This window comes from Lycorma delicatula, chromosome 7, assembly GCF_047948215.1.
Source record: "Lycorma delicatula isolate Av1 chromosome 7, ASM4794821v1, whole genome shotgun sequence".
Lineage (NCBI taxonomy): Eukaryota > Metazoa > Arthropoda > Insecta > Hemiptera > Fulgoridae > Lycorma > Lycorma delicatula.
In genome coordinates this window covers 59,601,141-59,626,654 of record NC_134461.1, presented here as the reverse complement: position 1 = coordinate 59,626,654, position 25,514 = coordinate 59,601,141, and the positions used below count along the sequence as shown (strand labels likewise).

General features: G+C 31.6%; 2 protein-coding genes across 2 annotated transcripts in view; both read left to right on the top strand.

Moving 5' to 3' along the window:
• LOC142328298 (cytochrome P450 4d1-like) overlaps positions 1 to 25,514 on the top strand; it is a 54,176-nt gene that overhangs the window by 12,209 nt on the left and 16,453 nt on the right. The gene's annotated exons all lie outside the window — the stretch shown is intronic.
• On the top strand, positions 589 to 25,411 carry LOC142327809 (cytochrome P450 4C1-like). Its single transcript, XM_075371146.1, has 10 exons — positions 589 to 678; positions 6,670 to 6,757; positions 10,688 to 10,873; positions 12,195 to 12,264; positions 12,877 to 13,003; positions 13,296 to 13,356; positions 14,204 to 14,304; positions 14,770 to 15,007; positions 23,262 to 23,441; positions 25,254 to 25,411. The coding sequence occupies exons 1-10, from the start codon at positions 589 to 591 to the stop codon at positions 25,409 to 25,411; spliced, it is 1,299 nt and encodes a 432-aa protein (XP_075227261.1).

The following is a 25,514-nucleotide window of genomic DNA, read 5'->3' as shown; positions in this document are numbered from 1 at the left end:
GTATAAATTGCACTCCTACCATGTTTGTAAATAATTTTTTGCACGTTTCAAAACAATATGGAAAAATTTAATTTTAACCACGCAAACAACGCAAATTTTTTTCTTCCTATCCCGTAAGTTTTATTTTATATGTTTATTTCTTACAAATACAAATTTAATTTAATGGTAAAGTTAACCATTACTAGTTTTAGTTAGTAAAGATATAAACAAATTCAAATCCCTTAAAAATCTAAATTTTACACACATTAAGTAAGTACCAGTAATGTGTCTATAAAACTATAAGGCAGTAATTAGAAGTGTTTACCAATTGGCTATCATAAAAATTTGGGTGCTTGTTGAAATTTAATTATAAATATAATTAAAAAAGAGCAAAATAATCAATATAAATGAGTGTTTTCAGAATTCATGAAAGTATAGATAAAGTTATATAATTTCTGCTTCATAATTTTTTAATATAAACAATTTTTTTATGATTAGATTCAAACATTTTATTAATTAAATATAAACATAATTAAATATGAACATATTCAGTATACATACCTTCTATTTTTTTTATTTATTTGCTTTTCAGAAATAATTCATAAATCAATGCAGATAGCTGAAGAGTATGGAGGCACATGTCGTGTGTGGTTTGGACCATACTTGATGGTATTTTTGGCAGAACCAAGATATATTGAGGTATGCATTTAACTGAAATACATAAAATTTCATATATGTTTTATACGTATTACGTAAGTAGTGGTTTATTGGCACTAAAGGTCATTGGTAAACTTCTTGAATTCAATGTATTAAATTTTTTTTTTTTTTTTTTTGTCTTCAGTCATTTGACTGGTTTGATGCAGCTCTCCAAGATTCCCTATCTAGTGCTAGTCGTTTCATTTCAGTATACCCTCTACATCCTACATCCCCAACAATTTGTTTTACATACTCCAAACGTGGCCTGCCTACACAATTTTTCCCTTCTACCTGTCCTTCCAATATTAAAGCGACTATTCCAGGATGCCTTAGTATGTGGCCTATAAGTCTGTCTCTTCTTTTAACTATATTTTTCCAAATGCTACTTTTTTCATCTATTTGCCGCAATACCTCTTCATTTGTCACTTTATCCACCCATCTGATTTTTAACATTCTCCTATAGCACCACATTTCAAAAGCTTCTAATCTTTTCTTCTCAGATACTCCGATTGTCCAAGTTTCACTTCCATATAAAGCGACACTCCAAACATACACTTTCAAAAATCTTTTCCTGACATTTAAATTCATTTTTGATGTAAACAAATTATATTTCTTACTGAAGGCTCGTTTAGCTTGTGCTATTCGGCATTTTATATCGCTCCTGCTTCGTCCATCTTTAGTAATTTTACTTCCCAAATAACAAAATTCTTCTACCTCCATAATCTTTTCTCCTCCTATTTTCACATTCAGTGGTCCATCTTTGTTATTTCTACTACATTTCATTACTTTTGTTTTGTTCTTGTTTATTTTCATGCGATAGTTTTTGCGTAGGACTTCATCTATGCCGTTCATTGTTTCTTCTAAATCCTTTTTACTCTCGGCTAGAATTACTATATCATCAGCAAATCGTAGCATCTTTATCTTTTCACCTTGTACTGTTACTCCGAAACTAAATTTTTCTTTAACATCATTAACTGCTAGTTCCATGTAAAGATTAGAAAGTAACGGCGATAGGGAACATCCTTGTCGGACACCCTTTCTTATTAGGGCTTCTTTCTTATGTTCTTCAATTGTTATTGTTGCTGTTTGGTTCCTGTACATGTTAGCAATTGTTCTTCTATCTCTGTATTTGAACCCTAATTTTTTTTAAATGCTGAACATTTTATTCCAGTCTACATTATCGAAAGCCTTTTCTAGGTCTATAAACGCCAAGTATGTTGGTTTGTTTTTCTTTAATCTTCCTTCTACTATTAATCTGAGGCCTAAAATTGCTTCCCTTGTCCCTATACTTTTCCTGAAACCAAATTGGTCTTCTCCTAACACTTCTTCCACTCTCCTCTCAATTCTTCTGTATAAAATTCTAGTTAAGATTTTTGATGCATGACTAGTTAAACTAATTGTTCTGTATTCTTCACATTTATCTGCCCCTGCTTTCTTTGGTATCATAACTATAACACTTTTTTTGAAGTCTGATGAAAATTCCCCATTTTCATAAATATTACACACCAGTTTGTATAATCTATCAATCGCTTCCTCACCTGCACTGCGCAGTAATTCTACAGGTATTCCGTCTATTCCAGGAGCCTTATTAAATATAGTACATTATATTTGATCAATTATATATTATTTAAACCTTTAAAAAAATTAAAATATAAACTTACAGTAAATTATTTTTTCTTATATATGAAAGAAACGAAATCTCCAAAATCGGTCCACCATGTTTAATTTTTAAACGTCAGTAATCTGGCACAACTTTAATTATCAAGAAGAAGAGAACCAAAATATATTAGTAATTGTAACATTTTTCTTGATACTACTCTAGTCAGCGATCTCCTGTTTGATTGTGTTGAGCTGAAGATCTTGTATGGAATTTTTATTGACAACCAGGGAAAAATACACACTATTTTCCTTATGAGTTTGGTTTGGAAATTGTCATGAACCAAGAAATGATAAATTTCCATATCACATCGGCACAGAAAGTAAAACCAATGTGTCATAGATAATTTCAATTTCACCCCGATTTTAGTTTGGATGGAATGCGAAATAAGGAACAACTACTTTGTTTTTACAACTACGATGAGGTGAGAACTTTCGAATGAGTTCGAGATTTTTTATTAAATTGTAAGCACTGATCATCCAAATACAGTTCTATGAATATATAGAAAAAATTGCAAAGCAGAATTTTAAATTCTTAATACCACTACTATCTCACGGTAATTATAATTCGAAAAAAAATTATCGTTTAAAATGACTACGAAAAAAAATAACTTCTACAATTTAAAAAGATATTTTATTACTGGTTTCTTGCCATGTATTTTGTTATCATGTTATCTTTTCAGAAATACTAGCCGGTCAGTGTGTAGCGTTTAGTAAGGGGAAAACATAATAAGTATAATAAATGTTAATGTTAAAAACCTACTATTTATAATACACAATACAATTTGTTATCCAGTTGTTAGTTGATTTTTTTCCGTTAGATTGTAGTGGTTCATTAAAAATTTGAGCACATACAAAAAAAAATCTGATGTTGATGCCACGTGATTTTCATGTACGCCTGTTAAATTAGATATATACAATTTTTTTAAAATGAAAAGTACATAAAATTTTATTTCATTAATAATTCTGATATTCTTCATGTATTTTTTTTATTGTTATTATGGAATTCTTATATATTTAAAATCTTTTTACAATCAGAGGTTAATAAATATTAATAAATCAATACATTTAAATTAAAAAAACAAATTAAAAAGGAAAAAAAAGGAGATGAAGTCAGATTCAAACCGATGTGCCTTCCCCGTGTAAGATAAAATTATTTCAATATTTTAAAATTTATTTGGCTACAACTCTGGGACCAATGAAAACAAGTACCCTATGTTGAAAACCTTACTATGAGGGCTTATTACTGCAGTTAAGAAAAAGTTCAAAGTTAATTTTTTTTGGGGGGATATTTTAGACACTTTTGGTCCAGTAGATTGTAATCAAAAAGGAAGGTGCACAACTACATGTTACAACAATCCTGAATCCAAAATTGTAACATCCTATGACTAATCGTTTTTGAGTTATGTGAGATTCATACGCACATACGTACGTGCGCAAAGACGTCACGCCGAAATTAATCAAAATTAATTCAGGGACAGCCAAAATGAATATTTCTGTTGAAATTTAAAAACCAAGACATTTTTGACTTCCTTTACTTCGTACAAGGACGTAAAAAGTTTAAAAAAATTTTGAAGACAAGAGATTTATTTTGGAAGATGGTATTGCTGCACTTGCTTGGGCCATTATAATATAGGAATTGAAAAACACAACTTCTTATTAGAAAATTAAAATAAAATTTTGATAACTCAAATATTTATTTATTTTATTTGTTAATTTTATTTTAAAAGGCAAAGGCCTTTTAAAATTTGTTTATACTAAACTTTTAATATATAAACTTTAATGATAAGTAGGCTTTAACTTTGGATTAAATAGAAATAATAAGTTTTTATAAAATTTTTAATGCCGTAAATAGATTTTTTACAAAATTTCAATTTAAATTTAGTTAGGAAACAAAAAGTAGTTCATTTTCTCACTGAGATCGATTAGTTAATGATTTTAAGTTAATTTGATCAATAAGGTTAATTATTTAAATAGTTTACATAATCTACTCAGTAAAGCCAATTAATAAGATTGCTCAAAAAACATTTTCTGATTGCTCAAAAAACTTTAAAAAATCTAAACTAGTGCGTTCACACATGTAAACACATACACACAAACTACTTACTAACATTTTTCTTGAAAAGTGACTTTTAGTTAGGAGTAAATTATATGTTGCTTTTTTTAAAAACTGCCATAGATTTTGATACTTATTATCTTATAAAACATGGTATTCAAGCGGTAATAATTGAATTTGCTTTCTCTAAAAGCAATGGTTTAGCATTCCACCAAAAGCCACCGAAATGAACAAAATAATTGTTCTTTTACAGGGCTAAATACCGTTATTTAACGGATTGATATGATTTGAGGTAATTGGTTTAACTGGGTGAAAAATAAGGTGAGAAACCAATCATTCTTCACATAATTAAATTACGTTATATTATCTTACATTAAAATTAAATTAATATTAATATAGAAATAATAATTTAAAATTTAATGTAAACGACAAATCGTCAAAACTGCTAAACTATTTATGTAATCTACAACTGAAAAATATTTACTTCAAAATTTTCGAATTTCTACAAAGTTAAAATGTAATTGTATGATTTTTCAGCAACTTTAAATTTAAATTTTTAGAGAAACCTACATTCATGAAAATTGTCAGTAGAAAAATCGCAAGTTGTAAAATCATAAGTAAATAGAATTTACTAAAATTAAAATTAACATAAAATAAAATTAAAATAATAATTTTTTGATGTAATCTACAACTAAAAAAAATTTACATCAAATAATCGAATTTCTACGAATTTAAAATATAATTATGTGATTTTTCAAGACTTAAAATCAAAATTATCCGACATCCATTCATGAAAATTGAAAGATTTTAATGGAATTTACGTTGTTAAAAATCAACATGCTGTTTTATCTTTTGCATATGGGTTTTTCTGTTATTTAATTTTATTTAATAAAATTAAAATTAAAATTTTTTCTCTATTCTCTATTTTATAACATTTTATTAAAAACGTTTAATATTAAACATTTTATATAAATATATAAAGATTATTATAATCGCAATTATAATAAAATAAACCCCTAACCCAGAAAAAAATAAAAAACAAATCCAACAAAATTAAAACAAAAAGGAATAAACAAAGAAATAACTAACCCCAAAACTCCCTGGTTCGAATCCGGTCAGGCGTGGCATTTTCACGCAAGCTACAGAACATTCATTTCAACAGCTGAAGCAATACCTAATAGCAATACCTCCCGATGCGAAAACAAAAAATATACTGTCCAGGGTTGGAGCCCTCTGGGTCGAACTGAGAGTAGCAGACTTATTTTATAAAAGATGAAATAAATATTTTATAAATTATGAAATATTTATAACTTATAAAGAAATATTTATAAGTTAAAAAAAATTATTTTAATAACCTTCGCAACTTTACACAGTTTAATTTATTAAACATTTTATATAAATATATAAAAATATTTAACATACATACCTTGTGTCCCAGAAAGTGATATACCTATTTGATTTATTATCAGTTGCCTATGCCCCCACCGATTCTATTGAAAAATACAGATGTTTTAACGAAGCTTCTGTACTGTGAGAATACTGCTTCTGTACTGTTCTTTACTGTGAAAATTTCTGCCTTCTAGGATGTATACACGAACAAATAAATGGCGGCTTTCAAATAAAAACATAAATTTTAGATAAACCAAATTTTTTATTTATTACAAATTAATTTTAAAAGTCGTTAAACCCAGGTGATGTATTGTTAAACAGCTGTTCAAATTGCATAAAACAAGTTAATAAGTTAGTAATAAACTTGCTTCACTATCTCGTGAAAACATTTAATAGGATTTAAAATTGTACAAAAATCTAAAGGTTGTGCATGGGTCATTGCATTTGACAATTTAGCAGAGTCCATACAATATTTCAGAGCTGAATTTCCTGATATTGATACGGCAAACAAAATGTCAATTTTTAAGTGAAAGATATTTGTTTTTGTTTATTTTAAAATTGTAAACATTTATTATAGGTAACTATAATTAAAAACAGGATATTGGTGAACTTATGAGGATATTAGATATTTCAACTTTAATTACTAATTGTACTTTAAACACAAAACTATCATAATAATAGGATTTATAGTGTGAATAACAAGTCACTCCTGAACATATTAAAACGATTCATATAAAAAGTACATATTCCATGCCAATAGATTTGAAGAAAGTAAAAAGACAAATTGTATCTTTACATTTTTCATCTATTTGATTATATTCATGCACTACATTACAAACTACATTACGAGTTAAAGAGATACTTAACATTGGTTTTTTTATTTGTTTTTTCAGGTAGTATTGAAAAGTGAATATGCATCAAACAAAGATCCCACTTATAGATTTTTTAACCCAATAGGAGAGGGAATTTTTATTGCATCAGGTAATTTTTTTTTTTTTTTTATAACGACGTAGTAACATTACAATCTGTCCAGCAACATAATTGAATAATAAGTAAATAAGATGTATTCGAATTAACATTAAGTTACCACAGTCCCAGCGGCTTGTGACTTAATAATGAAATAGCAGAACATTCTGTATGCTAGACTATAGTCACCTAATTAAAACTATTAGGCAAACCAAGAATATTTTTTCTCAGCAATCTTTAAAAAAAATTGATCGTGTTAAGTAATAAATTGACGCCAAAAAATTCGGCTGCCGATACAAACGATTTTGATACCGTAGGCTGACCATCGAGATTACCTGCCAACGATTCACAACTTAAGATCACTTTATATAAGGTTATTACTTATATACCAGGGTATGGAATATAACAAAACATAGCAGAAACATTTTCTGAAGTGTTTTTGTTTTTTAGCGTTCAAGTATGTTAATACTGGAGTTGCACGTTGTACCCCACAATTCAAGTCCGTAAGTCCAAACATGTTTCAAAACAGATTTATAAATCAGTCATTCACTTTGTGCTGAAAGCCGAGTCCTATGTCGTATCAGCCAATATATGTGTTTGTACTTAAGCTCCAACTATTTCCCCTAGAAGTGATATATTTCGTCCAAGTAAGTCGTGGATCAAGATGAAAACCCAAATATTTAGTCTCTTGAGATATCAGAATCGAGACATTGAAGAGAAAAACAGGAGGACTGTGTTCCTTACAAAGGATGTACGTGACGTGGTTTGGTTTTGTTTCGTTTACTTTTATTTTTCAACCGGTAAGTCACGATTCGAGAAGAGTGATGTATTCTTGAATAAAACTAGACGCAGCAGTCGGATTTTCATGTACAGCAGGAATTACAGTATCGTCAGCAAACGTTGCAACTGTATTATCTGCCGTAATTGGCAAATCAGCAGTAAACAGAATATACAAATGGGTCCGAGAACGCTTCCAAGAGGTACCCCTGGTTGTATAAGGAACAAATTCCACAAAATCTCTCCATGTTTAAATTGAAAGCACCTGTATTCTAGATAAGAGTTTAGTACCGCATAGAAAACATGCGGTAAAACCTATTTCAGTTTACAAAGCAACCATACATGCCAAACCTTATCAAAAGCCTGACTGACATCAAGGAAAACCGCTGAACAGTACTGTTTCTTGTCTAGATCATGATTTATAAGATTAGCAATCCTGTTTGCCTGCTCCAGAGGAGAATGTTGCTCTCTAAACCCAAATTGGAGAGACGGAAGAATGTGATCGCGCACGAACCGCTTCAGTCGTTTCAAAAAGAGCCTTTGAAAGACTTTAGAGAGTACAGGAAGCAGACTGACAGGACTATAAGATGTTACATTTGTGGAGTCTTTACCCGGTTTTATTATAACAATTAAAAGTTAAATATTCCAAGGACCAGGAAATGACCAATTCAGATATTAGCATTGAAAATCAAAGTAACAAAACATACCGCATGCCGAGGTAGTGTCTGGAGAACCCGACGATGTCAAATCATACCCTGGCGCCTTTGCTGGATGTATTTCATCTGCGTAATCGGCAAAGACATTTGGAAATGAGAAGCCGAATAATCGGAGATTACTCTGATCTCCTCCGGATCTGTCTCTACATAATTGGCCTGGAATACGTCGGAAAAGTGTTGAGCAAATAAGGTTGACTTCTCCTGAATACTTCTCGCCCACGTTCTATCAATATTACGGAGAGGAGGAATAATCTGTAAGGAGTGTCTTGAACGACTTCGCAGTTTTCCATAAAGTGTACTCAGAAGCATTCCCATCAAAAATATTCTCAATGTAGGATTGAAACGAATTGTAGTTAAATGTTTAAATTAACCTTTCAGTTCTTGAGAAGCCCTTTTAAATCTTCCCTTGTCAGCAGGGTAACTAGTTCTGTCATACGCGTCGTAATCTTTGGCGTTCTTTCATCTTCTCTCTGATGAAGACCGGATACATAATTTGAGCTGGGGTAGCAAAATCCAAATTGCGACAACCACGTGGTAGCCTGCGAAAGGTTGTGTTTGTGTTCAAGTGATATATAGTGAGAAAACGTACTTGTAATAATAACAGCGGTACCACCGTGCGCATTCTCTGATGGGTGGTTGGTGCAATGGATTGGATAGCCATGCAACTTGGTAAAATGTTTATCAGTGAGTGAACCGTGTTTCAGACACAAGCATTACGAAAATCTTATTAATATTTACAAACGCTTTCAAGTGCAGCTTCTTAGACAATTCATTAGCATTCCAGATTGCTAGTCAGAAATTTAATCATTTTCCCTCAAGACGTCTCAAGAATAGTCCGAACATGCTGTCCATCATAATCCCCATCATTTGCTGAAATGTTTGAATCTGTGGTCTACGATATGCATGACCACTTGAAAATTTTGGTTGTCAATAACTCGCTGACCATAGGAAGTACCCATTTTAACTCGTTCAGCTTAGGTAGGATCGGAAGCATTCAGCCCATTCTTTAATCATTATCATTGCTATCAGAGGATCAATACATTGTAATTTTCTCAGAATTGGTAGAACCAGAAATACTCAGCCCAAGAATAAAGCCAACAATATTGTTATCGTCAACATTATGACTATCACAAACATGAGAATCATTGCCACCTGCCCAGATACCCACACATCACCTCTTTTGGCATGCAGACTGTTGTCATTGACTGCAGTATTAGCATAACTGCCAGTAGGATTGCCAGTAATTACAACTCCGGAAGACAGGGCTAAGTGCGATGGAAAGATCTTAGTCTTATATTGCTGTTAAACTTTACACCCTTTGTAACTCGCCGGATGTTGGTCGCTGCAAACAACGCAGGAAGCCGGGACCTGTGGTGCCATAGAACACTACGGCAAGACGTAGAACACTTCCGTAGTGCCGTAAGTCACTACCCGAGATAGGAACCATAATGACTTTATTTAATTCAAAGAAAAGAATGCAAAATCTCTATTACAGGCTTTATTGATTTGTGTGCGTTTTCAACATCTTTTTGCCACAAAATTCATTCATCAATGAATTTTAATTCATTCATCTGATTTTTATCATCAGTTATTATGTATGATACGAAATGAAATAAAAGTGGAGTTAGTGAAATAAAAATTGTACTAACTTTAAAACACCTGTATTTTAATTCATGTTTATAACAGATTTGGTGGAAAAAAGAATTTATTATAGTGAAGTGTTCTTATACTGTATATATAAAACGCTATCGAATCTAGCCCACAGAATTATACAAAAAATGAAGTTACATTTTTAATTTTAACACTTGATTTTTATCAGTGCATATTACATACCATACGAATGGGAATTAAATTAGTTACTAGTAAAAAAAATTGTACCATTAGCTGCAAAAGATCTGCATTTTTATTAATGTTCAAACAGTTAGGATGTAAAGAAAATTTTGGTAATGAGTTTATTTTTTCATTTTCAAAATCATACAAAAGAGCAATTTTTGTGTAAAGGTGATTCATTCAGTAGTTTATAAATTTTTCACAAACAATGTTTAGATAAATAATGTTTCAATATATTGTTCATTACGTTGTAAATCTAATCTGAAATTTTATTTGTAATAAAATAATTTTATTTGTATTTTGGTTACGATAATGTATACGTTTTTATTTAAACACAAATCTTTTATGAAAAAAAAATATATATATATGAATGCGTAAAGAAAGATAATGATATAAATAATTTAACTATTATTGAAATTTTAATTATTTTAATAAACAAATATTATTATCTCATTATATTTCTAATGTAATTATAATTATAATTGCTATTTTTTTTTTATATTACTGATTTTTTTTCTATCCCTGTCAATCTGATACGATAGTACCGCTGTACCTACATATACTTCTACTGTTTTATTAACATAGGAAGATATTTATTTTTATTAATAATTCTGTTTTATAGGAGAAAATTGGAAACAGTTACGTAAGATGGTTAATCCCACATTCAATCAAAAAATACTAGAAGGTTTTACAAAATGTTTCAATGAAGAAAGTAAAATTCTTGTTAAGGTATTGGAAAAGAAAGTTGATGCACCCAGATTTGACATACACGATTACGTCGCAAGAATGGCCCTGGATATACTTTGTGGTAACTGAAAAATATTATAACTCATATAACTTGTATGAAAGTATTTTTCGCTAAAAACCTTTATCACCTGTAACACAAACACTGTCCAATAATCTGTTCCGGATTATGCCTTTCTTTCTTTGTATTTTGTTCTCGATCATTTTTAATTTAAATAGATTTTTGTTCATCAGAATATTGGTTGAACATTAAATAGATTTTTTTTCATCAGAATATTCTTTGAACATTAATTTATTCAGTAAACTTTCAGTTACCAAATTATTTAAAAATTTACTTGGCTAAAAAAGATTCGTTTTACATCGTACTTTCAAATCGTTTTGTATAACTGTAATAAATGGAATTCTTTAAGAAATAATTTGCACAAAAAATGAACTATTGTGTAAATATAATTTAATTTAAATAATAGCAAAGTAGATTTTAGAAAAAAATAAAACATGTTTTTATTTTTCACAGTCCAGGAAACGAAGAAAAATTCCTGCGCTCGTTCAGAGAAAGAGAAAAGTAGAGGGATCTATCAATTAAATGAACCACGAAAGGGTTATCCAAGACCCAGTATATTCTTTAATTTAATCTTTCAACACACTAAACTCTTTTATTACCAATAACTGCTAATAATTTAACGGAAGATATTTTCTACACTTTTTTTTTAAATCAGAAAAAAACAATCATTATCAATATCATATCAGTTATCTTTCTTGATAAATTTGTGATCAGTGAGTTACAAATATTAAGGTCAAAACAGGTAAAAATTTATCATAAAAGATGTCAAAATAGAATAAAATTTATTTTGATAAAAAACTCATTTTCATCATAAACAAATTAGGTTTGCAACTTCTGCGTATTAAGGATCATCAAAGTATTACCTCAATAACGAAATTGCTTTAAAAAATGATTGAAAATGCTGTGCGGTGTACAAGCTTCATATCAATATCACAATTTTTTCTGTTTAGCCTCCGGATCTACCGTAAGGTACTCCTTCATAGGATGGAATACTCATGAATGTTCTCAGATCGACCATTCCTAAAATGTGTGGTTAATTGAAACCTAACCACATAAGAACACCAGCATTCACGATCTAGTATCAACATATCAGTATCTAGATTTAACAGTCAGTTATTTACTATAAAAAAGTGTTAAGTTTTGTTATTTTACTTTGCATGAGTAAAGGAACGGTCTTTTTTGGATTAGTCATTCGCAATACCAGCAGAGATATTATAATAAAAACTATATTGACTGCAACGATGTTTGATGATTTTCAAAGTCAAACCTTTAAATTAAAAAAAGTATTTGTTAAGTTATTTGAAGTTTTACGTTTCACATTCAGGTACACAAATGAACGTCAAGACTTCTGAGCAGATAGATAACACTTCAGATTTTGCAAAATATGTATTGCGGTAAGTAATGCAAGTTAATTTATTTGAATTTAAGAAATATAATTATAATTATAGAAATATTAATTTAACAGTAAAAACTTCTTAAATTACTTTTATTCCGACGTACACACTCAACAATCAGTACCTCCACACACATACAATATAAATTTATTTAAATAAATCTATTTTATGATGATTATTCTAAGATGTAAATACGCTAAAAGAACGGAATACTATTAAAATAGTTTAAAGATAAAAAGATACCTTTCTTAAAAACTATTGTAATCCGTAATTTAATTGAAACAAACGTTTTAAACAAAATATTTTAACAAGGTAATGTGTTTAGCAGTAGAGTCACAACATCCACTATTAATGCAAACATTGTTATGCTTTATATATTTATGTGGGTCGAAGCGTGGCTCGTGAAGGACAGGGAAGTAGCCTGAAGGCCTAGGTTGCCCCACCTCACATGTATGCATAATCGGAAATATTGGTATATGACTTAATTTTCCAGTTTGTGTAAATAATTAATATTAGAGATTTATATAAACTGAGTTATAAATTAGTTAAAATTAAGAATTTCTTTTTTAAAGAAAAATCTTATTAATATGAAATAATTAAATCTCATTTCAGATCAGTGCGTATCATGAAAGAAAGATTCTTTAAATTATATCTTCAACTAGATATTCTATATTGCATGACAGAACGTTCAAAACAGTGCAAGAAATATGTTCAACATTTGCATAAATTCGTGAAAAAGGTAATCATAATCTTATAACATTAAAAAAAAACTAAAAAAAATTCTTTCTTATAATCCATTTCCAAAGATACCTCCTTCTCTAAACTATCTTAGTTGTCCTAAATAAACACTCGATTTTCACTACATATTTTACATAATTTTCTTTTTTTTACTTTTATTTATCAAACGCTGTATGTACAAAATTTTCACTAGGAAATTTGGATTTTTTCAATTATTACAATAAAATATATATATATATATATCGTGTTTTTAAAATGTTTGAAAATTATCTTACGGTTACGATTTTTTTTAGATAATTCAGAAACGTAAATTGGCACGGAAAGAAGAATGTGCAAAGTTGGATTCCAATATTGGTAAATTCTGTAAAATAATTCATTATGCATGCGAGTACTGCTACAAAATCTACCAAATAAAATAAATACATTTGAATTTTAGGTCTGACTTTCTATAACGTATATTAAGCTGGAATATAGCTTTTGTCTAATTATTTAATAGAAAAATACTACGATTACTTCCTTAGAGGAAGTTCTCTTAGAGGAAGTAGATTCTCTGATAAACCAGTAATGTAAAAATTTATTTTAATATTAATATATAACTTTGAACGAAATTGAAGATTTCGAGAAGGGAAAATATTAGTGAAAAACTTTTACTTTTTTCTCAAGAAATAAATGGTTTCTTTAATATTTGGTAAAGGATTTTTAATACTTATTTTTCCCTTCACTAAACGTTTTTCTAACGCTACAAATCATATTTTGGTACTTTAAAAATCATGTTCACAGTTTTCAGTTTTTGTGTTCTAAAATTCTTCTTCCTCTTTTACTATTTATATATCGTACGATTTTAAAATACTTACAGAAAGCAGAAGGACTAGATTTAATCTACTGGTAAAACTAATTATCTATTCTTAGGTTCTTAAGATAACGTATGAATTTTGCATTCACAATTCCTTGAACTGGCAAGAGACAATAATGAGCATAAACGATTGTAAACCTGAAATCATCGCTTAACAAAGTGGAAATTAAGTAGAAATATAATTTCAATGTTTCTGGCAGAGCGTTGAGAAACTATTTTAAAGAATTAAATTTAAGTTTGTTAAGAATTGGATATTTATTTTACTCATTTCATAGTTATAAAAATAAATATATAAAAAAATAATTAGTTTTATTAATAATTAACTTCATTTTTGTAATCTTTTTTCAGTTGAAGAAAAGAAAAGAGTTTTTCTCGATGCAATTCTAAATCACTTCAAAGATCTATCTGATGATCAGTTAGTTAATAAAATTACAGATGTGTTTGTTGCTGTAAGTACAAAATATTTAATAATTACCTCAAATGCAAAGATTTTACACAATTTAACTAATTATTATTGTAATGTACTCATCATATAACGATGGTAATGAAATATTCCAAAAAAGAAAGCTGCACTATATATGATGTCTCAGAATGTTTTATGACATACGGCAAGGCCTTTTTCTTTTAAGTTACGTCGTTAAGTCAAACTAAAATTTGGCGTTCTTTCCAATATTTCAATATTTTATTATAAATTGGTCGTAATAATATTAAGGGTAATAAAATAAAGTAATAAAATATTAATCTAAAATTCCCTTATAATCTCAAATTGATGGTTTATATATCATCAGACATGATGGCTATTGCGTGTATATGTAGTATTAAATCATTTTCATAATAAAAACAGTCATGAAAAGCTGAGATTTTGTCCTTAATTTTTATTTTTAAAACTTCACATTTGTTAAACTTTATTTCAGGGAACTGACACGACAGCAATAGCAGTAAGTTACGCTTTGATGATTCTGGGAATATACAAAGATAAACAAGAAATGGTGTACAAAGAAATAGTAGATGCCATAGGTGAAAGCAATGAAGATATAACGTACATTGATCTTCCTAAGTTACGGTATTTGGAAATGGTTCTTAAAGAGGTTTTGCGCCATTATACAGGTCAATTTATTGTTCGTAGACTTGAAAAAGATACGTATATAGATGGTGAGTTTTAGTATGTATTCTATTTACATATTTTACTTTAACATCACACTTGAATGCGACATTTTACGTGCGCGTAGATATAAGCGTAATTATATTCATCGGAATAAAAAAATATTCAATTCACCTGGTTTCTTATTCTAAAGGGTTACAGTCTAAGTGATCTGTTCACGTAGATTTTTATTTTGTTATTTGATTTCTTTAGTTGTGATAATAATTTAAAAATAATATTTTTTTTACATTTACCAACAAATATAAAAAGTAAATAATTAACTTATCGTTGTTTACACTTCTTAAAAAGAATTTTTGAGTTACCTTTTTTTAGCATTGCGCGAGCATAAAAAGGAAAAAACAGTAATTAATCGCAATTGACCGGTATTTGATAACATAAATACAACATTTAAATTTCTACTATATAATATTAATTATAATAATGGAAACATATTTTGGAAAACATACTTTATATGCTTTTGTGTAAACAAAAATTAATGGATTTTAAGAATTGACCTCATTTTATAAAAATTGTTTTAGCTTATCCGGTCAAATATGATTTATAAAAAATACTATTGAAAATCTACCAAGGATTGTTTTCTTTTAATTAAACTTTACCTCTCTGTAAACAAATATGCAACATTGAATTTATCAAATATTAATAAGAAATAATAATTACTGTTAGGAGTTCATTCTTACATATTTCTACTTTCAATCTTTTTTATTGTTGACTAATCCTTTATGAAATGATTTTCAATTGGCATTCAATAGACATTTCTTCTCACTGTTTGGGAATATGAATATGAATAAGAAATTTCTATACATTTTGAAGTATAAGGTGTACGAAAATACCAATCTTTAAACTGCTGTTTCCTTACATGTTTTTACAAATTTGTACATATTTGTACAAAAATCTCCAAAACTACTTGGTTAATTTCAGTGAAATTTAGATGTGCTGTAGAAATGTATCTGAAGTTGTGCATGTGATAATTTGATGAAGATTGATCATTTCGTTTAGGACAAGTCAATCAAGTAAATCAATATTAAACTAAACTAACAAAATATTAAAATCAAATTAAATTATAGCCGGCTCTCTTGCACAGAATTAGGCAAGAATTGTTTTATCTTGTGCCGCTACATAAAAAATATTCCTGTAGTTGGTTCGGAATTACTTTTTTATCTCCCTTTCATTGCGTTGAAAACTGATAGAATAAGTTCACGTTGGAGCGCGTTTATTAGGTCATATAATATCGTAATTACAGTTTATTTTTTTTTTTAGTAGTGTATTGTAGAATATTATAAATTAACAATTTTTCTTAGCTTCAATCAAATACGTTAATACTTATTAATTGGTCGAGTGGAAGCTTGTGTTGCGATCGGACGTATTGTGGTGCGCTCTGTCTTATACTGTTTTTTTTCGGATCAACGGTTTTATATCTGATTTTTGGAATTGGGAATCGACGGTGGAAAATTTTCGGAAGTGTTTTAATATAATTTGGTGATTTTTGGTTGCGGACTGACCTTTTTATTGAATTTTTTATCTGAGTAGCCTTATTGCTATTGGCAATAAGGTTCATAGTTGACTGCTGGTCGCAGTGGTTAGTGTGAGTTAGTAGTGGTGTATCTCGAGTTGCTTTCAATTCGGGTGTAGCTTATCTGCAGTGGATGGCATAGACTATTGTAACTGGCATCGATTGATAATATTGTTTATTATTATTCAAGTGATAAACTTTTGATATTGGAATTAATTTAATTAATTTCGGTTGTTGTTATCTCTTGATAAGATAGACTGCTGTAGCTTAGTTTATCAAGCCATCATTTATATTTCGAGATATTCGAGACATGCGACGTCGTAGCTCCCTCCCATCTGAGGATACAGCACAAGGGGCTGGACCCTCGAAGGGAGCAACTGGAAGGAGAGAGAGTGGCACAGTGGACACTGAAGGTATGGATACTACGGTGAGCACCCAGGAAAAAAATAAATGGAGGGAAACCGAGGGCAGAGTAACCAAAACACCTAGAGCGGGTTCTTCGGAGGAGGAAGAAACCCCTCCTACTCTTGAGGAAATTACCTACAAATTAGGTAATGCAATCATACAACTGAGACGCATGACTGGCAAGGGGAGTCAAACTGCAATCAAAGCCCATGAAAGGGAACTTAAAGAAATATATGAAGACTTACAAAGACTGTGTGAAGAGAAAGCGGAGACAAGTAATCAGACCACTCAGACTGAAGGTCATTATAACTGCGAGATGTCGGACATTTTGGATGTTGATCTATCAGACGAGCAATTGATAGAGAGACTGCCCTCCAGATGGTCAAGGTGGGTGATGAACAGGATCACTCAGGTTAACGCAGCAAAACCTGGAGAGGGTAGTTGTCACTTTGTAGACTTGAATGGCATAAGACCAAACAGCCTATATGCAGGAGCAACGTCTGGTGCAATGTTTCTTCAGGAATCAACGATACTCGAAGACAGTAAGGTCACAACTAATGGTACAAGATACACAGTCATCTATGACTCCAGTTGCGGGGATAAGGAAATGGCGTCACACGTACTTAAGGCACTAAGAAGAGTAGTGGGTAACTCTGAGTCTTCAGTTTTCGTGATACCAAATGGCCCTCCGGGCATTTTGATTAGGAAAATAGTAATATATATTTTAAGGAAGGGGAAGACCTTACCAAGGATGGTCCTCCCCAATCCAAGTGACAATGCGAGACCAAGATCCAGATCGGCGTCTGTAAGGCGAGGAACCCCACCGGTCGCCGAGAGTAAAACCATTGTTGTACAAGCACAAGGGAAAACATACGCTGATCTATTAAAAACTATGAAAGAGAAAGTTAAAGTAGAGTAGGCTGGAGAAATTCTTTCTATAAGAAAGGGTAGAGATGAACAGCTAGAAGTTAGGGTAAGTGGAGTACAGAAGGCAGGGGGTTTTCTGCAATGCTGAAGGATAGAGCAGGGGATCTTCAGGTCGATATACGTAACAAGGGAGACCGTAGAACAGTTGTACACATTAAGGACATGCTTGGAGATAGTACGGAAGGTGAGCTAAAAGAGGCAATTGAGAAGGTCCTAGGAACGGGTGAGAGATTTCAAATAACATCTATGAGAGACGCATACGGTAATACCAAAAATGCTACAGTAATTACTACTCAACGCAGCGCAACAAAGTTAATAACAGCAAGACTGAGAGTAGGCTGGGTTTGCTGTAGGGCATATATCCGCATCGAAAACGAAAAATGTTACCGTTGCTGGAGCATGAGGCACGGTAGAAGAGAATGCAGGGGCCCTGACCGCACCAACTTATGTTTCATCTGTGGTAATACGGGGCATTTCATCAAAGACTGTAGGCAAGCAATGAAATGTCTCGATTGCAGAAGTACAGAACACAGAACCGGGAGTATGAGCTGCAATAAACATAATGATTAAAATGTTATTAAGTAATAATAATAGAAGCCTACTATCAGGAGACCTGACGCTGGAAATAGCCACAAGATACAATGTTGACTTTCTGGTGTCTACGGAGCCTAATGTGTATTCGGCTGCCAGAGGTCAATGGATACCCGACAGGAATGGGGCTGTGGCCATCAGAAGAATACTCGATAGAGTGGATTATAACTTGTACAACAGAGAAGACGGATTAATAGCTATTGAATTAAGTGACACGATTATTGTGGGTACATACATCAGCCCCAATTGCACTATAGAGTTTTTTCAAAACCAGATATTTAACCTACAGCAGATCATGACCAGATCGCGGAAAAGAGTGGTTGTGCTTGGAGATTTTAATTGTAAAACTACTGTAGCGGGTGCCAATTCTACAAATGCTAGAGGTAGAATTCTCGAGGACTTGTTGGAGGTTACGGGTGCGTGCTGTATAAATGATGGGGCTCCTACATACAGCGGAAGAGGTCACCAATCAACAATAGACCTGGTAATTGTGGATAGTAGGTTTGGAGCAGATACCGTCGAGTTTGCTGTCCTTACCGAAGAAACTGCTAGTGATCACAAAGCCGTATTGGTTAACATCAGAGATTGTCCAAGGCGGGTAAGGCAGGGTAATATTATCTCTAGATTAACGGATTTCCAGATATACCGGGTGTCGGCAAATAGGATTAGGAACTGTGAAAACATAGAACCGCAGAAATTTCAAGAAATAATCAAAGAGGAAATTGCTAACATACCGCAATCCGGTAATAGATATCATCCGGTGTACTGGTGGACCAGAGAAATCGAAGACCAAAGGAAAATCATGCAGCGTCTCAAAAGAACTGCTCAGAGGTTGCGAGCAAGGAATAGTAACGATGAAGAAAGTCGACGTGCTGCCCAAGACTATAGACAGGCCAGGAAAAAGCTTAACTTTCTTATTAAGCAATCTAAGAGGAATAAATGGCAAGAGCCCTGTAACGAACTTGACACTGACCCTTGGGGGAAAGCTTTTAAGATAATTACCAAAAGGCTAGGTAGACAGGTGCCAACGTTGAGTAAGGAGGAAGCGGAACGACAAGTTAGGATTCTTTTCCCTAGACCAGAAAATCTGAATAGTGAAACAATTGTTTGTGAAGGTGGCAGATTCACAGATCAAGAGGTAATGGAGGCCATTAAAAAGCTGAAAAACCGGAAACGTCCAGGGCCGGATGGCATACCTGCAGCCATCATCAAGACTATAGCAAGAATAATACCCTGGGAAATTGTGGATCTGGCTAGTTATGGTCTACAAAACTGTAATTTTCCTGGCTGCTGGAAAGCAGCCAGGACGGTTTTTATACCCAAGGCGGGGGTAAATAATGGATATAGGCCGATTACTCTTATTAATAATATGGGAAAGGTGGTTGAGAGGCTGATAGAAGGCAGGCTTAGGGCAGAGCTTGAGGAAAAGGGCTGTCTACATCCACAACAATATGGATTCAGAAAAGGCCGATCTACCATAAATGCCTTAGAGAAAGTTAAAAATTGGGCTTTAAATAGCAGGAGCGGTACCTGGAGGACCAGGAAAATCCCTCTAGTGATAATGCTGGACATTAGGAACGCGTTCGGATCAGTCCCCTGGTCATCTATAATTGATGCATTGCATGAGATGCGAATAAGGGAATATCTAATAAATCAAGTTAATCACTATCTACATCAAAGGTTTCTTGAGATCAAAACTTTGGAAGGTAAGGCAGTTTTCCAGATGTTTGGTGGCGTTCCTCAAGGTTCTGTGCTGGGCCCAACCTTGTGGAACATTTTTTATGACGCAGTTTTCAGACTGAATTATCCTGAAGGAGTTACTGCAATTGGCTATGCTGATGACATAGCAATCCTCGTTGAGGATAGGGATGTAGATAACTTAGAACGCAAAGCCAATCTGGCATTAGGAATTATAGATGAATGGTTACAAAGAAGCCAACTACAGATAGCCCCAGGGAAGTCCAGTTGTATTGCCCTTTCCGGCAGAAGACCTATTAGAGTATAAATTTGAATATCAGAGGAGACCCAATTATGCAAGTCAATGAGGCAAAATATCTGGGAGTCATACTCGATAAAAATTTGAGATTTAGCAGACACATCGATATGATATGTAGTAGGGTCACTCCAATGGTCAAAGCTCTGAGAGAACTCTTCCAGAACCATGGAACACCAAAAATAGAAACTAGGAAATTAATAACTGCTGCAACAACATCAATGATTTTATACGCGGCCCCGGTTTGGGGACATACAATTAGTATTAAACGGAATAAAGGAAAATTGAGAAGCGCGCATAGACTTGCACTGTTGAGGGTGGCCGCTAGTTACAGAACGGTGTCCTATGACGCGCTTTGCGTAATAACAGAGATTCTACCAATAGACCTGCAGATTAAAAGCAGGATGCTTAGATATGAGGGACTATCACAAGACGAGATAGCGGCTCAATTGGAGCAAGAATGGCAGTTGGAATGGTCACGCTCAAGAGTCGGGGATTGGACTAGAAGACTAATCCCTGATATAGGTAGGTGGTATGGAAGTAGACGCGGAAAGGTTGACTTCTATATGACACAGTTATTATCGGGGCATGGATCTTTCGGGCAGTACCTAGCCAGAATTGGAAAAAGGGACACACCACAATGTGTTTATTGTGAGGAAACAGATAATGCGGAGCACACTATATTTGTATGTCCTAGATGGGCTGAAAACAGGAGGGTTATTATAACAAATCGATTAACACCGGATAATCTAATTAATTGGATGGTACAAAATCAAGAGAACTGGGACTGGTTCAGAAGGTTTGCTGGAGAGATCCTGAGAACTAAGGAAGAAGAGGGCGGTAGACTGTGATTAAGTAGGGAAGTGGACAGTCTCTCCGTGGAGGGCCCGTATGCCCTGGTATGCGGGTTCCTGCGAAGGGAGAGAACTCCAGGGGTGATGGGAATAAAAGAAAAGACCGAGTCCCGGCCGGCGGTGTTTCTCCCTACGGGCGTCTAGGTGCTTTGTGGGGTGGGTACCGTCGGTTAGAGGCATAGGCGTAAAGACCGAGACCCGGTTCCCTGCGGAGGGGCTGGGGGGCGGCATCGCCGGACCTTGGCCCTAACGCGGGGAATTAGAGGCAGGCAAAAAATAAAACAAAAGATCCAAGACCGGGGGGGCCAACCTGCCGTGCCGGATGTAAAGCCGGTGGGTGGGGGACGCCCCCTTTGAGTAGAAGGACACTCTCCCCGACTGAGTATACTTAAATGGATATCCGGTCGGGGAGAGTAGGGGAAAAAAAACTTATTAATTAAATTTATCATTATTTGATATATTAGAATTAATTAAATTTTTGGTATTTACGGTTTTCTCATTTGTGTTAATGTTGAAAACATTATGATTGAGGCTGACTGCATTCATTCCTTTTGAGAAAAAATACAATCTTCTTCTTTCCTTTGATGATTTCTCACCTAAAATTTTTTATTGTGTTTCATTTTGTCCTTTTAATGTTGTACAGCTCTCATTTGTTATTTTCAGCTGCCGTAGTCATCGTAATGTACGTGATTTATTTTTGTCTTCTGCCAATTATTATAAAGATCGTTATGTGGTCTTCAATAAAAATGTAGTTAAAATAATTTATCTATTACATTTTCTTTAGTTCTCATAGCAATTGAACCTGTATAAATAATTTTAAACTATAGTTTGTCCTTCATTTTTGAGTTTTTTGTATTCATACCATTACAATTAAATGTTTTTTTAAAAAATAATATGTAACTGGAGGAAGAAGCTAAGAGACCCACTTATTTGCCAACTTCTTACACAAATATTATGGTAAAATACTCGATTGCTATTGGTGAACCCTGAAATTTTAATTTTGACCATTTTTTAAACACCGCTAACCCAAATTTTTCGATAATTATCTTACCACTTTCCATGATTCAAATTTTATTATTATTAAAATATTTTGTTCTTTTAAATGTTTTTGTACTTAGAATACAAAAATATAGGTAAAGTAAGTAGAATTTTAACAATTTTATTATTTTGCAATATGATATTATGCAATATTTTTACTCAGAAGAAAATATTATATTTTTGGGTTTCCATCTGGAAGACAAAACACTTTTTTTTATATATATTTAAACTGCCTAATAATTACTTAATAAGAAGAGCACGCAACAATAGTTATGGTTTTCTCACAGATAAAAAGTAGTCTACTTGTTATTTTTAATAACAAGTTATATGGTTGTTTTCAGCTAAAATATCGTAAAATGTTTCATTAAAATTTTGGTAATTGGAATTTACTTTTAACGGTTTGCAAGGAGAAAAATATATTTCAATTTTCTAATCATTTGTTGGAGGATTTATCAGCTATGACATCACTTTATTTAAGCTTTCAACAAACTCATTGCAGTCATGCTAAAAGTTGATTTATTTGTTTTTTCTCAAATAATATATATTTTTTGTATTTATAAAATAAGGGGGAATTTCTAATTATTTTTCAACCCAGCTGATTGAATCCTGATTTACTCTCTTCAGATAGTATTATTTACATTTCGATGTAATGGGCTACAAAGTCGTTGTTGGACATTCATTCATTCCACATGCCAAGATAAAAACATTATTCTGCAATAATTTACGTGTAATTTTATTATTACAAAAGAAGAACACTAGAAAATATGAAGCGATTATTAAAATAATTATTCTCCCATACTTGTGAGTTGTGTAAATAAAGACTGAAATATTATAACCCTAATACATTTCCTTTTGTTAAAACTTAGCTGTTATTTTTTTCATTTTTGCTATGAACAGCTGAATGAATTTACAGTTTATTGTTTTAGATAATATTAAAATTCCAGCTGGTACATCAACATACATATGTATTTATGGAGTACATAGAGATCGTAGATTTTGGAAACATCCAGACGATTTCTATCCAGAACACTTTCTACCAGAAGAAGTTGAGAAAAGACCGAAGTACAGTTATATTCCGTTCAGCAAGGGTCCTAGAAATTGTCCCGGTAATTATAAAAGTATATTTAAATGTTAGTTATATTATATTCGATTATACTTTACTTGTCGTTTGCGACATCATTTTGTCTTATCAATAGAATAGAATTTTTCTTAATATAATTATTGGAAGGAAGAAAGTACGATTTTTGTTTTGCGTATTTCATTTATACACATCAAAGTGGAATTTTTGAAAAAATATATACGAATATTATATAACAATACGCACAGCAACTATAAATGTCCGTATTTAATTTCATTATATTTTTAATATATATATATATATATATATATATATATAATTTTGTTTAAATCACTACTGTTCTTGTTACTGTTAGATTTTGAAGCGATCATGTGTAAGAGTTCAGAACTAAATAATGACTCCTCAGGTGTAATAAATTTTGTTAGAAAACTGACCATTTAGTGAAATAACCAATTGCGTTCTCTTTGAAAAAATTTTAGATTTCAATATTACAGTAATATTTAAAAACTGAAAACACCTGTTTGTTCAATTTCATTTTAGGACGCTTTTTGTACTGGTTCCCGTTTACAGGCATCACAACATTTGCGATTTCTTTTTGTAAAAAATATTTGAAAAAATAAAACAGTATAAATTATGTACTATCTTCTCAAATATGATTTGTAGCTAATATCAGCAGTAATAATAATAAGACGAGATTTAAAGAGGATCTATGTTACATCAACAAGAAATTATTTTGTATTATCACATAAAGCCACCCACCTGGTTGGTCTAATGGTGAAATCGTCATCGCAAATTATATAATTTCAAAGTAGAGTATTGACAAATTCTAGTAATGACAGTTACTTTTATACGAATTTGAATAGTAGATCGTGGATACTGGTGTTCCTTAAGGGTTGGGTTTCAAATATTCACACATCTGTGGAATGGTCGACTGAGAGTGTACAAAACAACATTTCGTTAATATTCATACATACCATCCTTCTTCATCCTCTATTACCTTACGGTATTTCTGGAGGCTAAAAAAAAAGAAAGAAAGGTATTATTAAACTGAATATTTATTCGGTGGATTAACACCGAAATTAAACTCTCTTTCACGCTCTCTACACATATATATATATATAAATATACATATATATATATATATATATATATATATATATATAAATGTTAATGTGTAAAATATATGTTTTAAAAATAGTTGAAAAAAATTAAATAAGTTTTTTAAAAAAAATATTATTTCCATTTAATTATTTTTATTAAAATATTTAATATGTTTTAATTATCTCCGACGATAAGAATCATTTATTTTGGCCCACATATGTTCTTATGATATTGTATTTTATTTTGCTGCATATGATATGTACCCCTCATAGTACATATAAAAACATTAAAAGTAAATCATATGCGTGCTAGTAAATAGAATATTTGGTATTAAACTCTATTTGGTTTCATAATCAAATATTGAAATTTCGTTAACAAAGAAAAGCTTTTGAAATGTATGTGGTACAATTCAGGATGTATTTCAGTTGGATCGCAGAGTGTGAAAATATCAAAGTATATTAAAACGCGCAAAAAATTTATGAAAGCACAAACGTGTATATGCTGCTACCATTTTAACAAAACTAGTGAAATGTCAAAGTAAATTGATCTCTTATTTTTAGTTTTTTTTTTTGTTGAGATTATCTGTGGATAATTTTTATGAATGAAATGTATCTCAGATCAAGTGACATAAAATGAATAACCTAGGAAGTCGAACAACTTCAACATTTTTTTATTTATTAAGTATGAAGATAATAACTTTTTAGATTAAAAAGGTGTAATCCAAAAAATTTTGTTTCAGCATATGCGTTTGCAATGATGTCAATGAAAATTGTAGTTGCAACTGTAATAAAAAACTACAAAATTCATTCAGATGTCGATTTGAAAAAACTACAATTCAACAACACTTTTATGATGGACTCTAAAAACGGTTACCCTGTTCAGATTTCAAGGAGATAGAAGAATTCTTTGCACTTTGTAACTAGGGCTATATCAGTACCAGTTTACAAAGACAATACATTTTTTTTGTCAATTTTAAATCTTTAAATTATTATTATTTGAA

What these genes read in the sequence shown, in the direction of transcription:
- LOC142327809 (XM_075371146.1), top strand. Translation starts at nt 589, where the DNA reads ATGCAGATAGCTGAAGAGTATGGAGGCACATGTCGTGTGTGGTTTGGA. An exon ending in TTACAGATGTGTTTGTTGCT is followed by an intron (nt 14,305 to 14,769) that starts GTAAGTACAAAA and finishes ACTTTATTTCAG; the next exon opens with GGAACTGACACGACAGCAAT. An exon ending in AAAAGATACGTATATAGATG is followed by an intron (nt 15,008 to 23,261) that starts GTGAGTTTTAGT and finishes TTATTGTTTTAG; the next exon opens with ATAATATTAAAATTCCAGCT.